At 39.8% G+C, this 15,826-nt stretch overlaps 2 protein-coding genes across 5 annotated transcripts in view; both read right to left on the bottom strand.

Moving 5' to 3' along the window:
• Positions 1-6,442, bottom strand: part of DDX50 (DExD-box helicase 50) — a 33,013-nt gene extending 26,571 nt beyond the window's left edge. For 2 of the 4 annotated variants that reach the window (XM_082630610.1, XM_082630611.1), the window contains exons 1-4: positions 6,340-6,442; positions 5,868-6,236; positions 2,805-2,858; positions 2,133-2,429 (exon numbers count right to left, since the gene is read on the bottom strand). In XM_082630610.1, coding sequence (XP_082486736.1) covers positions 2,133-2,429; positions 2,805-2,858; positions 5,868-5,957 — 441 coding nt within the window. In that variant the 5' untranslated portion in view covers positions 5,958-6,236; positions 6,340-6,442. The remainder of the gene's footprint in view (positions 1-2,132; positions 2,430-2,804; positions 2,859-5,867; positions 6,237-6,339) is intronic. The other 2 variants (XM_082630608.1, XM_082630609.1) reach the window with 2 other exon arrangements.
• Positions 6,443-12,624: 6,182 nt separating this feature from the next.
• STOX1 (storkhead box 1) overlaps positions 12,625-15,826 on the bottom strand; it is a 51,208-nt gene continuing 48,006 nt past the window's right edge. The window contains exon 4 of the mRNA XM_082630591.1: positions 12,625-13,264. Within this exon, the coding sequence (XP_082486717.1) occupies positions 13,117-13,264 (148 nt within the window). The 3' untranslated portion in view covers positions 12,625-13,116. The remainder of the gene's footprint in view (positions 13,265-15,826) is intronic.

The raw sequence follows: 15,826 nt of genomic DNA, 5'->3' as shown, positions 1-15,826 counted from the left end.
TGCTCCGCAACGGGAGAGGCCACAACAGTGAGAGGCCCGCGTACCGCAATAAAAAAAAAAAAAAAATATATATATATATATATATATATATATATATATATATATATAATTCCACTTGACTGAAGGTATTACGAAAGAGGTATTCAATAATCTAAATCATATTCACAGATATAGATAATATTAATTATTAAGATTAACACAAGCCTATAAACCCGCCCCAAAAGAAGCTAAGCAATGAGGAAAGTAAATTGTTTCTAAAACTAAAAGTTAAATAAGTTGTTCTATGAATCTAAAAAGCATTTTTTAGGTCACTAATACAAGGAAAAGTTCCTGTAAGCTTGAAAATTTCTCAAACATATATAGAGGTTAGCATGACATTGTCATTTAACATCTATTGAAAACTTTGTGTACTAGTCAATTCATATATAGAACAAAGACAATATATCTACTTAAAAACTTTATTACTGGTTGTTTAAAGAAGGTAGTTCCAAAACCACACACCATAACAAGTTTCAAACTAAGAACCAGATAAAAGACATAACATCAAATTCAAATTTAATCCATTTAAGCAAACCTCAATGTTATCTTTTTAAGATTAAAAGAAAAAAATTTTATTAGAAAAGTACACATTTTCATTGCAGAAATTTTAGAAACCACATATTAAAAGAAATTGTAAAATTATCTACAATCCAATCAGCTAAAGACACATTTGAAACACACACTCCTCTATGCACATATACATTTTTAAATGAAATAAAATCATGTATATACTATTTTGTAATCATTTTTTTTCATTTAATAAGATAGACTGAATACCTTTCTAACATATCTATGCCCTTTAAGACCAATGCATTCTATTACATAGCTACAGCATATTTTATCAAACCAATTGCCTACTATCACACATTTAGGATGTTTAAATTTTTCGCTACTACCAACATCACTGTGATAAGATACTGATTCATACACCTCTGCACACCTCGTGATAATATCCTTAGGAGGATAAATTCCTAGAAGTAGAACTCCTGAATCCTAACATAATCTAAACAAAATAATAAACAGTTAAGCTTATTACAATACAGAGCACTATAGCAGGCAAAATCCCAACAGAGCAAGAAGTACACTCTGCTGCTCAGCAATACAGATTTGTAGGGCCTTATTTAGAACAACTCTCTAACATATACGCTTCCTGACAAATAGCAAACTCACAAGTAAAATAACACCATATTGTAAAGCAAGAATTCACCATTTTTTCTCAAAGCTCCCCAAAGATTACACATTAAATTAAGCTCAAATGTATTTAAATTAACAGCAACTATCAGATTTGTTAAATGTAAAGATTATTAAATACCATGAGTTATTAAGGATATCAAAGTTGTTTTTTGCTTAAGAGTTGAGTAATTTAATGACAATTTGTAATGCCCAGATAAACCTATGAACTCTGCTAGAGGAAAAGTGCAAGAACAAACTGAGTAAATTCTGTGCAAGAATATACCTACTCTAACAGATACTGGCAAAAGTAATGAGTCCAGGAATGAAGATTCTATACTAAGCATGTTTTCTATACCTCCCAAAAAATTAATACCCAGGAGAACAAATTTCTTCAGATCATTTTTATATGTTTCATTTCTGTTTTAAAAAAGCAAACAGCTTTAAGACTGAGTTACAGTAAGACCTAAAAATCATTGTAAGTTGCTATTGTTACAGAAGTACAAGAAACAGAAGGCAAAATATACAAAGTCAAGAGGCCCTTATGTACCCCGTTTCAGAAGGTCAGAACTTAATTCATGAGTAATGATGAGGACTGAAATAACCGTAAGAAATGCAAGTAGGTGACCATCAATAAGCAATCTGGAAAATCTATTTAGGAACCCAAATGTACAGGTAAGGTGTAAACTTGACCAAGTCCCCCCTGCACCAATCTCTTCACCAAGAAAAAGGCAATATAATGAAAGAAACAAGAGACAAAGGGGAAAAGGCTCAGGTTTCAGCTGTATAGACTCCCCAGTCCAACTGAGAGTATTGGACACTAAGCAGGAAATATTGCAGAATCAATTCTAATTAGTCTGAAAGAATCAAATTATCCTGTATTTCAAGGATAATGTCAAATGCAAAACAAAAAGTATCCATACCTCTTCTAGTTTATTATCACTTGATTTATGAGTAGAACTATCTAAGGATGACACTCGCTTTGATTTTTTTTCATATTCATCAATATCTCCATTTGACAGATCTTTTCTTCTTGACTTACGAGATTTAGAAAATTCATCTGAAAGTCTATTACATCCCTCCTCAGGGTCACCATTTAGTTTCTCTTTCATTTTAGCTTTTTTGGGTTTGGGAGCATCCAGGTCATCTGCAACACCATTTTCTCTTGTTTCTGATTTCTCATCTGAGTCATAATGGTGCCTTGACTTCCTTCTATCACTCTGTGGAAAAACAAAGAAGCAGTGACAAGAGGGTCACAAGGTTTGCTTTGCTTTTAAGACTCAAGAGAAGTTATAGAGTATGACTCCCCCAACCAGCAAAGCTCAATCTACGGTAATCTTGAAAAGGTACCTGGTAGAAATCCAGACTGGTTGCTAATGCCAAGACTAAGCTTTACCTATTGCTTTCTTTCTCATCCCAAATCTTGCACTGTTAAGACCTGGCCTCTAGTCCCTCTCTAATCTCATTATAACATTTAAGGGAAACTGAAATAGCTTCTTTTCAGTAAAAGAATGAGAACTCAAGATTTATAAATTAAAAAACAAGCAAAAACTTCTATCTCCAAGAAAAAAATTAATATTTTACTGAGTACCTACCCAGCATTGTGTAATATGTTTTCGGCTTATCTTGTTTAAATCTTCATAACAACCCTATAAGGGAAGTACAGGTCCATAATCCCTTATCCGAAATTCCGATATCCACAAAGCTCTGAAAACCGAAAGTTTTTTTGAAACTTATTTGGAGACAAAACCTTACCTGACCTGAACTCATTTCGTGGCAAAATTTGACTTCAACTAATGTGAGACTAACTGTAATCTTTATTTATTCCACTTAGTATGAATATTCACATTTAACATTAAGGTGTTTGATTATAGGTTCGGGGCCCCAAACCCTACTAGGGTGTTACCCTATTAAAAGCCCCAGAATTTTGAATTCGACAACATATCTAGCCCCAAGTATTTTGGATAAGGGATACCAAACCTGTATCACCTTTGCCATTTTACAGATGAGGAAACAAGTTCTTAGAGATAAGTAACTTGCCAAAGACCTACATATGGGATTTCTTGCAAGTGAAAGTGCTAGAAATCAAGCTCTGTTTGACTTGAAAACCCATGCTCTTTTCACATCATGCTTCCTCCCTGAACTTTGATAAAAAGGTTAAAGAAAAGCCCAATTGTTATACTCCTATGGAAGGATAACTATATTAGTAATCCCAGAAAATTTTTTAAAGTTTTAAAAATTTAGTTAATAGAACTTTAAAAAGGGGGGAGGGGGTGGCTTTCTGCAACTTTAGTTTTGAAATGCCAACTTTTGTTTTAATATTTGCAGACAGCAAGAAATGATTTGGAAATTTAGCACTTCAAAATTACTTGGTCAGATGTTCAAAATAAATTAGATGGAAATGTTCAAAATAAATTAGATGGTAGTGACTAGTCTTGGTAAAAACGACCAGCACCAAAATTTTCACCATGATTTACACAGTTTCTACAGAATACTTTCACATACAATTTTCTCATCCATGAAATAAGAGTTGCTATGAAAACTGAATAACATACTTGAAAATGCTTTGTAAACATTAGAGTTTTACATTAATATAAGTTATACAGTTATATGTTACATCATTTGATCTTTAGTTAACTGAACTATCCCACATCTCCCCAAACCAATAGATTCTTCTATAGAAAAACAAGATTATTTATAGAGCAAGCCTCAGGGCTTGAATTGCTCCTGGGCCCTGCACTTCAGGGAGATGAAGCAAGGTAAAATGAGACCTCTAGGTTCAAGCCCAGCAATAACCCAAGGTGATGAAATACATTGTTCCACATCAGATCCACAGTGCTCGACACTCTCCATCTTCTTGGCTTCCACAACACACTATATTCCCTCCTTACCCTGTTACCTCTGTCTTCTTCAATGTCTCCTCTCCCTTCTCCTTCTGTGGATGCTCCTTAAGTCTCTGTTCTCTATGTACACTTTCATAGCATTTTCATGGCTTCAACATACACTTCCAGGCTTCCTTCCTAACCTGCACTCCAGTTCTGAGAACCTAAAGCCCAGCTCCATATCTTAACACATCCAAAACCAGTTACCTTCATCTGGATGCCAGACCACTATTTGAATGCTCTATTTCTATTAGCTGGTACTCCAATCTGTTTCCAAATCTTTAGTTATCTTTCATAATTAAAGGAAAATCAACAAGTACCTCTGGAGAAACTACAACGTGAAAGCCACTAATTCACAAGGATATAGTGAAATGCAAGCATGGACAAAGATATGGTCATTTCCCTCAAGGATCTGTGGGAAATACTTGGGAAAGATATACTCAGGAAGAATAAGCTAACTTTACAAGGAAGGGCATAATAAATGCCAATCAAATGATAAAGATAGCACTCGAACAAGACTTCAAGGGGGAATGAGATTACTTTATGTGTACACTGGAGTGGTTATAAAAGACATAAACTAAACCTTCACAGATGGATAGACTATGGATGCAGAAGGAGGGACAAGTATTTTAGAAGGAGCAAAAATTAAAAATAACTGCTTGGTGATTCCACTTACATGAGTTATCTACAGCAGTCAAATTCATAGAGACAGAAAGGAGAATGGTAGTTGCCAGGGGCTGGGGAGAGAGGGCAACCGAGGAGTTGGTGTTTAATGGGCACAGAGCTTCAGTCTGGAAGAATGAAAAGTTCTGGGGATGAATGAATATGATGTCTGCAGACCAATGTGAGTGTACTTAATGCTACAAAAATGTATACTTTAAAATGGTAAATTTTATAGTATGTGTATTTTACCACAATAAAAAATAATAACTGCTTGGCTGGAATAGCAAGTTTACCTTGGTGATAAGGTCAGAAGAGTAGGTTCTGCTCTCTGGGACAACAGAGAATATTTTCATTCTTCTGTCAAATGTCAGCCTTCAAACACTGCTTCCTTACCCTCCAAGCTCTGTTTTCTTTTCTCTAGGTCTATTTCTTCTTTTGAGGGATGGGGCAGGAACTCTCTACAACTCTTCTAACAGGTTCCTTGAGGGCAAGGACCTTCCTGGTGCCCAGCAAAGAGTCTGGCATAAATTAGGCTCCATAAACATTTGTGAATTGAATGAAAACACTAACATAAAAGGCTATTACTAATACAACCCACGCGATCTCCATCACAGCCAAATCCTGGCAATTTTGGCTGTGACACTTTTCCTCAATCCTCTACTGACCCGTTATCGAGGTTTGTAAATCTAAGATCGCTTTCCCCAAGATTCTCGAATACAGGACAGAATGACGGAGAAGTTACACATATTCAAGGCGATCGTTTTTCTTAATCATCTTCTAAGACGGCCAACGAGAACCAAATGACAGGCCTCGCTGCTTAAGAAGAGGACAGAAAGAACAGATTCCGCGATGAGAACTTGAGTCTGCCCATCTCGTAGGCGCCGACAGGAAGGACGGGGACCACGGGGGGCCGGGCCCAAGCCCAGTGCTGCCCTTCTCCAGGTTAGGGGTGTGGAGGTAGTAATGGTCCCGGAGCGACCTCCCAGGGACGAGGGTGGCGCGAGGAGAGGCCCTCGGATGCTCCGGCCCGGTTGTGACAGGCCATCAGGTAGACTCCCCTCCCCACCCAAGCCGGCACAGCCCAAAAGGAGGCGCGGCCCATCCTCAGCGCACCTTTTGCCTCTCCTTCCTCTGGCTCTCGGTCTCCTCCAAAGGTGCCTCCAGCTCCATAATGTCCCCCCAGAGGAGTTTCCCAGGCATCATTCGCCGCCACCGCTGCCGCCGCCTCCCTCTGGGCACGGCGGCCACAACCACCAACGGGTAACGACAGGGTGAAAGGAAACGGGGGCAGGGCAGCCTCCCGGCCAGGGCCGTGCGTCACTTCCGGGACACGCACCGCACGGCGGGGTAAAATAATCCCGGATACTCTCCGTTTAAACTCTCTCCTTGCGACTCAGTCTCCCATCCAATGAATGCGAGGGGTCTCGATTGGCTCACCCTTCTTCTGAAATGATTGGCTTCTAGAGTAAAACCCTGACAAATCTACATAAAGGAAGCGCGAACTGATTAGCATAAAATGTTCGGATTTTTTTTCTCCCTCTCGCTCTCCCTCTCCCCCTCCCCCACTCCGAACACTTCTCTTTACCACAGCGGAGATGCCTCGGGGCTTCCCAGCATTCACTGCTGGGGCTAGGAAGCCCCTCAACGGCGGCGGACAGCGGCCGCGCGCCCGGCGGGCCGGCAGGAGAACCTGCCCGTTGTGGGGGGGGGGGAGGGGGGCGGGGCGATGGGAGCGCCAAGCGCCGCGTCGCCTTTCGACGCCGGAAGCTGCGGGCCTCGGCCCCGCCCGTTGCGGGGTGAGGCGTTAACGTCGAACGGCTTCGCCCGAGGCCAGCGGCCCTGAGTTGGTGGGAAGGGGCGTTTTGGGGTCTGGAGTGGGCTAGATGGGCTTGAGGTGAAGACTAGGCCCGGACAGCCTTCCCTCAAGTCTTAGGTTTTAGTCATGAAGTTGGTCCTTAGTTTAGTTTAGGGCCTTCCCACCCTCCCCATTTGACATTAGAGGAAACCCCCTAAAAGAGGGATTTACTTGTCTGAAGCCACACAGTTCGTGGCACACAGTCAGGACTAGAAAGCGCAACTCCTGAATCCGAGATCAATGCTTCCTCTGCCACACCAACCTTAAAGCTTTGAGCTTACCAAAGTGTTCGGGGGGAAGATGTTCCTATGAAACATAGAATGAATAATGTTAGGAAAACCTGGAGAAACCTAGAGAAGAAACAAGCCTAAATGTCTTTGACAGATTATGTATTTGCAGTGGATAAAAGGATATTAGTTATGGGGATTAACTGGCCCTGAATTACAGCCTTGAACAAAGCTGGAAACCTTTTGATAATACAAAGGACTAACTCCTGAGAATGTACCTTTCTTTTCTTACATCAATGGTGCTAGCTGATTGGCTTTCATTTCAGAGACATTTCCTTTTAACTCTTCATGATCTCTTCAACCTACTCTTGAGAACAAGAAACCAAATTGCGATGTAGAAGCAGGGGCACTTCACAAACCACTTGACAATGTCTAGCACAGCAGCCTTATAACCTGAGCATCAAACTTATGTCTTAGCAAAATTTCAGATTGCTACAAGTCCTGGAGTTTGGGGATTGGTCCTGAATAGGTGAAACCACAAATGATAAATCTGTGATTGCTACAGGCCTCCTGCATTAAGTGTGGATTGGCCTGAAGTCAGGGGCTATATGTTTATCTAAACGTTACCTTATGGATTCAATACTGTGAACAAATGGAGTGTTCAGGTGTTGATGGTGAAAAAATGCATCTCTCTCCCTAGATTATGGGAATAGCTATGCATCTCTAGATTGGTCTTCTCTAAAACCTTTTTGTCCCACTCACTCACACCCATTCCCAATTCTACCACTGTGAAGTCTTTGTAGCCCTACAACAGGGTATGATGTGCATGGAAGCAGGAGTGGGTGTGGCTAAGAATGTCACAGGTATAAAATTGGGATAATAATGGGAATAGATGTGAGTATATTGTGGTTGAAAATCAAACACAGATGAAGTTTTAGCTCCTCAAGGCTATTTTTGGCATTCATTTTTATGTCGGAGGTCATACAGCAAGTCCGAAAAAGGAAAGGACTAGACTGTTGGAGACGCTGTAGGCAAGAGACTAATAAGTATACTAGTGTTTTTAAATGACCTTTTGTGATTTTGGACACTCTACAAACCCTACCTTTCTCAGCACCAAACTCATGTAAACAAAACTCTGGCTGCTGTCTATGTCAGGTGGAAAGGGCAACTGTGTGTAAATTAAACCTAGTCATAAGTAACTTGACCAAACTGTGGCTTAGCTGAAAAAATTGGGGTACCACTACATATGTGTTCTCAGTGGGCATTAACTAGAAAACTTGGGAATGGGGGTGAGGGAATAATTCTTTTTTTCATATTTGGTCCCTATAAGTCTCAAGAGATTTATACTGATGATGAAATTGATTGGGAGGGGGCGTCCCTGGTGGCACAGTGGTTAAGAATCCACCTGCCAATGCAGGGGACACGGGTTTGAGCCCTGGTCCGGGAAGACCCCACATGCCTCGGAGCAACTAAGCCCATGCGCCACAACTACTGAGCCTGCACTCTAGAGCCCGTGAGCCACAACTACTGAAGCCCGTGTGCCTAAAGGCCGTGCTCCGCAATGAGAAGCCTGTGCACCGCAACTAAGAGTAGCCCCTGCTTGCTGCAACTAGAGAAAGCCCGTGCACAGCAACGAAGACCCAACACAGACAAAAATAATAAAAATAAATAAATTTATTTTTAAAAAATTTATGGGGGGCACCTGAAGGGTTAGCATGAATAATTAAAATGTACAAGTAACTCAAAATGTAATCTTATTAGAACATCTTTGTTTTTCAAATATCTTGCCAGAGCCACTGATATAATTTCTTTCTCAAAATTTGACAGCTGGGGTGCCTCATCTGATGGTCTGTTGCAACATTCTATAAAGATTTCCCTTGCCTTTCACTTTGGCTCATTAAACTCTATAAAAACAAGATGACTTTTTATAAACTTGCCTCTCTCTGGTCATTCTCAAACCTAGAGGGCTAGATTTTAGTTTTTATTCCATAGAGAGTAGAAGGTAAAAAGAACCATTATTTTGCCTCTGCATGTCAATCTTATGTGACAAGAGAAAATGAACCATCATTTTTAAATGTTATGAGATGGAAATAGTTTAAGGGTCAGCTATAAATCTATCAAGAGGTACTGGAGGCAGAGAGTGAGGAGAGTACTAAGAAGTAAGAAGAAAATGAAAGAGGGACCAGGAACGATGTTTCTGCCATTGCTAGCCACATGACCTTGGCCAACTAAACTCAAAAACCTGTTTTTTTGTTAGTAAAGTGGGGGGGCAAAAATGCCTTCCCTGCTGATAGTTCGGGGAAATTGGGGGGATCCCCTGATATAACAGTACAGCAGAGATGATGTACAGAGGTACTTATATTTCTACTTTTAACTCCAGGTTTTGACAGTGTTGGCGAGGAGACAGCTTTGAACATATTTAGCATATATATACCGATGTATGCATCTAGCTCCTAATTCAAATTATTTGGGAAAGCTTTTTAAATGGAGGGAGGAGGTCTGTTTCTCTAATCAATTACTTTGTAGATGCTTTCAATCAAGTGGTGGAAGGGAATAGTCACATCAGTTACTCCAGAAGAGGGCACCATTCCCCAAGAAATAGAACCTGCTCAACTGCTAAAAATGGAACATGTGTCTAAGATTTCAAGTGAGAGAAAGATCTGTAGAGGCCAGAAAGATAGTCATGAGTTTGTTTTTGATATATCCCCTCGCTATTCTTGTTTCGTGACTCTCATGTCTCTCTTCCACACTCCCTTTAGGCACTAGTCTGTCTTCCCCATTCCTTAAAAGACTTCTCAGGTGGCTGGCTGTAGGATGGGTTCTCAAAATACAGTTGATCCCCAATTTTTTTTTTTTTTTTTTTTTGCGGTATGCGGGCCTCTCACTGTTGCGGCCTCTCCCATTGCAGAGCACAGGCTCCGGACGCACAGGCTCAGTGGCCATGGCTCACGGGCCCAGCCTCTCTGCGGCATATGGGATCCTCCCGGAACGGGGCACGAACCCATGTCCCCTGCATCGGCAGGCGGACTCTCAACCACTGCGCCACCAGGGAAGCCCGATCCCAAATTTTTTCACTGCTACGGCTCTTTCTTCTGTTTTTTCCTCATGGCTCTGACACTTTGAAACATTCTGTCTGCTAAATTGCATTTAATAATAACTGATTCATGATCATTCTTCTAATATATGAATAAGATACAAATGAAGCTTAACAATGTCACACCAGCATGTGACAGGGTTGCATTACTGAGCAGGTGTAATTTCAGTCATTGGCAAAGAAACTGATGTTTTAGTAGCAAGGAGTTAAGCAAAGGGAATGTACAATTTCTGTTAGGATTTTTGAAATATTGAAAATAGTTCGCAGAAGCCAGCTATTCTGAGGATTCCTAGGGGTCTGAGATCCCAGATGAAAGAGGATGAACATGATCTCACATTATGAGTAGCCACAATAAGCCCATGCTTTGCATACTTTATCCTATTTATAGCATGAGGTATTAACTGAAAACTTGTTAGCCAAAAGCATAATACCTCCCCCAGGCGTATCTGGATTTTGATTAATGATACTTTTCTATAATCTTAACCTAAAGGACTCTCTAAATGGAGGAATTCCAGACAACCTGGCAAAAACAGGGTACCTGTATAGTAGGCCATGTGTTAGACAAGTTTTGTGAATCAATATATAAAAATATACACACATATGTTTGTAACAATATTAGGTGCCTCCTGCATTGGGCACTTTCAATAGATTATCCTCAAATCTTACAACAATCCTATAAAGTAGATATCCTTTACAGATGGAAAAAATGAATTAGAGAAGTTTGGTAACTTTCTCCATCACACAGCTACCAAGGATTGGAATTGGGATTTAAACTTATCTGACTCCGAAGCTCAGGCCACCATGCTGTTTCAAGAGAACAGTTTTCTCTTAGCAAACAGACTGCAATGGGAAAGAGAATAAGTAAAATTTCCACACAGAAAAATAGTGGGAAAAAATTCAAGTCACCCATTGTAGAGAATAATCTCCCAAACAACAGTTTAATAACATGCACACTCATCTTTAATACCTGTGGTCATATGTTGTGTTTTGTAGAAGGGAGGTTTATTGGTTTCATAATAGGCTTCATTTAATACATTTAGAGAGTGTCATAATGCACCTGGTGGCAAAATTAGATGGATTTCATTGGTCCCTTGAGGTGGATAGAGTCACAAAAGACTTTGGATTCCTTACTCTATTAAGAAAATTGTCCAGGTCCAAGATCAAAGATAGAAGAGTTGCTGGTACCCATTTTTCCAAGGACTGGTAGGGATAGGTGCAGAAATGAAGAACTGGAAGCAACTTGGGAATCTTGAGTGAGTTCAGTATTTCACAGGATCCTCAATGAATCTTTTTTTTCCTTTTTTTTAAATTGGATATATTTGACATATAACCTTCACTGAGTTTTATAAGCACAGAACCTTACAGTTGGAAGGAATCTTCAAAATCATCTAGTTCAGTCATCCTTTTAAGAAAAGTACTGGAAATACCTCTGCAACATACCCATCAAGGGATCACCAAGCCTCTGCTTGAATGTTCTAAATAGCAGGAAGTTCATCTGTTTACAAAGCTGCCTATTTCATCTTCAGATAGTTTTGTCTAATAGGAAGTTCTTCATATTGAGCTGAAACTTCTTTCTCCTAACTTCCACTCACTGATGCTGATTCCAAGCTGTAAGACCCCCTAAACCAATGCCTCCCCCACAAGGCTTTTCTATCCAGATTACCCTTCTTGGTACTTTGCCCCCTGTAACCACAGGTAATCTTGGAATGCCACGGTAGGTTGGTCAGAGCCACTGAAAACCAACAGTCAGAAGTGAGTGGTGCAACCACAATGAAACAGAGCAGCGCATCTGATCTCCCCTCCTCTGTACTCCCACAGGGCCTGGAGTCAGCTCTCCACACTGCTGAGCTTCATTCTGGCCTTCACTGTTATCTGGATGGTGAGAGCTGGAAAGAGGTACTCTCTCTCTATTCAATCATCCTTGAGCTCTAAGGCTTTGATAATCCTTAGAAACCTCTTAGTAGAAACATCCCCTCAACCAGAAATCAGCATTAGCATCTACCCAACATGCTGAAACCACCTTTGACTGCTCCATGTTCCCCAAACCCAAGAGAACTGACCATTCCACTACTTGGTCTGAAAAGTCCTGCCAGAAAAAATTCTGGCAAGGCTACAGAGGTCTTATCGTGAACAGAAGTGGATCAAATGTAGAAAAATTGTCTATCAGCCTTCTTCCATCTTTCCTCTAAACCTCTAATTCAGAACCTCCCTTTCACTCACAGCTGTCCTGCAACCATTCTGCTTCCCTTCTATCTCCACCATCTGAGAACATCCTGACTTCTCAAAGCCATTTTATAGAGAGAGCCTCAAACGTGGGGAGGAACCAAACAGTTGAGCCATATGTCTACTGCCATGGGTATTTTGGATATTGTCAGTCAATCATAGTGTGGAGACATTTGTTCATGTTCCAGCTGTTCACAAAGGATATCCTTGGCAGCAATGACTGGATAGAAGGAATTCTTGTTGCAAAGTACCCAACACATCTATATAATTTTTTTCCGATGATAAAAGACTTAAGTTGCAAACAATGTATCTATGCAACCCTAAGACACTATTTTCTGGGGTTCTGTGTTGAAATCTGGTGAGATCCACTTACCGTAAGAACTTGGTATTGATGTGGGTACAAAAATTCACTACTGGGTAGTAAATTAGCTTCCTATGTATTTGAGAAACTTATAAATGTCCGTCTGATGATTCAAGTTAAATTACATTTAATTGGAAGAAGACCAATGATTCCATGTTTTTTATTGTAAACAATCTATATATTCCCAATAAATTTATAGTAAAATAAGCTTCAAAAAAGCCAATGTCAAAAAAGGAAAAAAACCAGTAACCACAACAAAATATGTAATGAGGTTAATAACATATATGCTTGGCCTTAGACAATTCTTACAAACCCAGTTGATTAAAACATTCTATATTAATGCTGTACATTTTTACAAAAAAAAAAGTTTCCAAAAGAAAAATAAGAATTAAACATTTATGAGACTTCCCTGGAGGTCTACTGGTTAAGACTTCACCTTACAATGCAGGGGGCACGGGTTAGATCCCTGTTCAGGGAGCTAAGATCCCACATGCCTCAAGGCCAAAAAACCAAAACATGCAACAGAAGCACTGTTGTAACAAATTCAATAAAACACTTTAAAAATGGTCCGCATCAAAAAAAGAATCTTAAAAAAAAAAGAATTAAACATTTATGACTGGAGTTAGTTGTAGTAAGGAATTGGACGTGAGTGTTTGACTGCTCTTTGTGCCTTCAAAATTCTGCAGAAAATTCTGTCTTCTTTTTAGTCCATCCAAAATGACTGAGTTATTAGATGCCAGACTCTGTGTCCTAAAGATATTAAAAATAACAGAATTATTGCCTTCAAAAAGGGCCTGGATTTCTAACCAAGGCATAATACCTTCATTTGTTACTTTGAAGCAGTACATTTACTAACAGGAACTAACTTATCAAATAAGTTAACCTTTAAAAATCTAAAGTGCTCTTTACATTTTAAAGGATTCCCAATAGCAACTCAATTATTTGACAGCTGCTTTCTCAGAAGTTCATATTCTCTGAACATCTGTTCTCAGATCCAATATCAAGTATATTCTAGGCAGAAACAATAAGTTCCATGAAAAACTCTTCTATACAACTAAAATGACCAATATTTTCTTGTATAATTTGTTTCTTTTTTGAGTAAGCATATGGAAAGGAAAAGCCAACTATAATATTTTTCATATTGACCAGCGCTCCTTTCCTAGGAGCTGTAAGCGATGTTAGTCCCTTATCCAACACACCTGCCTTGCTTCAGCCAACTCACATTACTGGTTGGGCATTTTGTTTTTGACATTCCCCTTCTCCCACCTTGCCTCCTCTCCCTCACCTGTCCATTACATCAAGAGATGTCTCAAAAATGTGTCCGCCATAAATCTTTCCCACACAGCCCATCACTCTTCATAACTGCCAAAGAGATGTGGAATTAAGAGTTTATGCTTTGTTGTTGAGTTCAATTTGTTTATTGTTTGTTGGTCTCTTCAACTAAACTAAGCTAAATTGTAAGCTTCCTATAGGTAGCAACAACATCTTGTTCATCTCTGTCTCCCTAATCCTAATCCAATTATGGCACATAGTTGATGTCCAAATGTTATCTCCCCTCCCTTTTCCTATAAATGTCTTTAATGACTATAGTTATAAATATTTCAAGAAAACCATATTATAAGCAATTCTTAAAAATTAAATATCTCGGGGCTTCCCTGGTGGCGCACTGGTTGAGAGTCTGCCTGCTGATGCAGGGGACACGGGTTCGTGCCCCGGTCCGGGAAGATCCCACATGCTGTGGAGCCGCTGAGCCTGCGCGTCCGGAGCCTGTGCTCCGCAACGGGAGAGGCCACAACAGTGAGAGGCCCGCGTACCGCAAACAAACAAACAAACAAACAAACAAATAAATAAATAAATTTCTCAAATTTAAATTCTCAATTCATGCCAATTTCTCTTATCTGTTTTGGGTTTGTTTTTGGTTTTATTTTTGTTTTTGCCAGAGAGGAAAAAAGGGAACCCATGGCTTATTGGTTTACACTGTTGTTTACCTCAAAGACAACATGTTTTGATACTTCAATGACTTAATATGAATTAAACTATTGTTTCAGGCAAAAAAATCTTGTTCCCCAATAAAGTAGATGTGTTTAAAAAAATGCAGACTTCCAGGAATTTAGCCTAAGTTATAAATAATTAGGAATGTCCACAAACATTTAGTAATAACAATTCACTGCAGATTGATTTATTATAGCAAAAAAACTGGGAATAATCTAAATGTCAAAGGAAGGAAAATAATGGTTATGTAAATAACAGGGTCCACATAATGGAATACTAAGCAGCCATTTTAAAAAATGAGGGACTTCTCTGGCGGTCCAGTGGTTGAGACTCCACGCTTCCACTGCAGGGGCACGGGTTCGATCCTGGTCAGGGAACTAAGATCCCACATGCATGCTGCATGGCACAGCAAAAAAAAAAAAAAAAAAAAAAAAAAAAAAAAGAAAGAAAAATGAGCTGGAGGGAATTCCCTGGTGGTCCAGTGGTTAAGACTCTTGAGCTTTCACTGCTGAGGACCCAGGTTCAATCCCCGGTCAGGGAACAAAGATCCTGCAAGCTGCACAGCGCAGTGCCCCCCAAAAAAGCAGGATATATATGTACTGATTGCAGGATATCCATGATAAGTTAGGTGAAAAAGAAAGCCACAGCTCTGTATGCTCTGTTGTTAGAAAATAATTATATTTATAAACGCAAGGGAAAAAGTCTGAAAGAATATATGCCAAACTGTTAACAATATTTAGGTCACCTCTACGGAAGAGGAATGGAAAAGGCTAGGGAATGGAGACTACCGGTTTTACTTTTTACATTTCTATATTACTGTTTAAAAAAGAGGTACACAATAATTTTATATAATAAAAAAACTAATGAAGATACATGCCAAATTTTAAGCTGACTTTTTAGAAAACTATTTAATAACATGGGGGAATGTTCATTATATTCTATTGAAAAAAGCAACATGCAAAATAGCAACTACAGTATGAGCTCAACAGACAAAATATATAGATTCAATATGTTCAGACCAAAATATTATAAATACACCAAATATAAAAGGATTTTTAGAAATATCTAGATGGTAGGGTGATTATAGATGTTTTTTAAAAACTACTTTTCAGGGGCTTCCCTGGTGGCGCAGTGGTTGAGAGTCCGCCTGCCGATGCAGGGGACATGGGTTCGTGCCCCGGTCCGGGAAGATCCCACATGCTGCGGAGAGGTTGGGCCCGTGAGCCATGGCCGCTGAGCCTGTGCGTCCGGAGCCTGTGCTCCGCAACGGGAGAGGCCACAACAGCGAGAGGCCCGTGTACCGCAAAAAAAACAACAACA

Source organism: Mesoplodon mirus (assembly GCF_964341445.2).
Source record: "Mesoplodon mirus genome assembly, chromosome: 2".
NCBI classification, from domain to species: domain Eukaryota; kingdom Metazoa; phylum Chordata; class Mammalia; order Artiodactyla; family Ziphiidae; genus Mesoplodon; species Mesoplodon mirus.
Note: the sequence above shows the minus strand (reverse complement) of the source record. Positions and strands in the feature narration are given on the sequence as shown.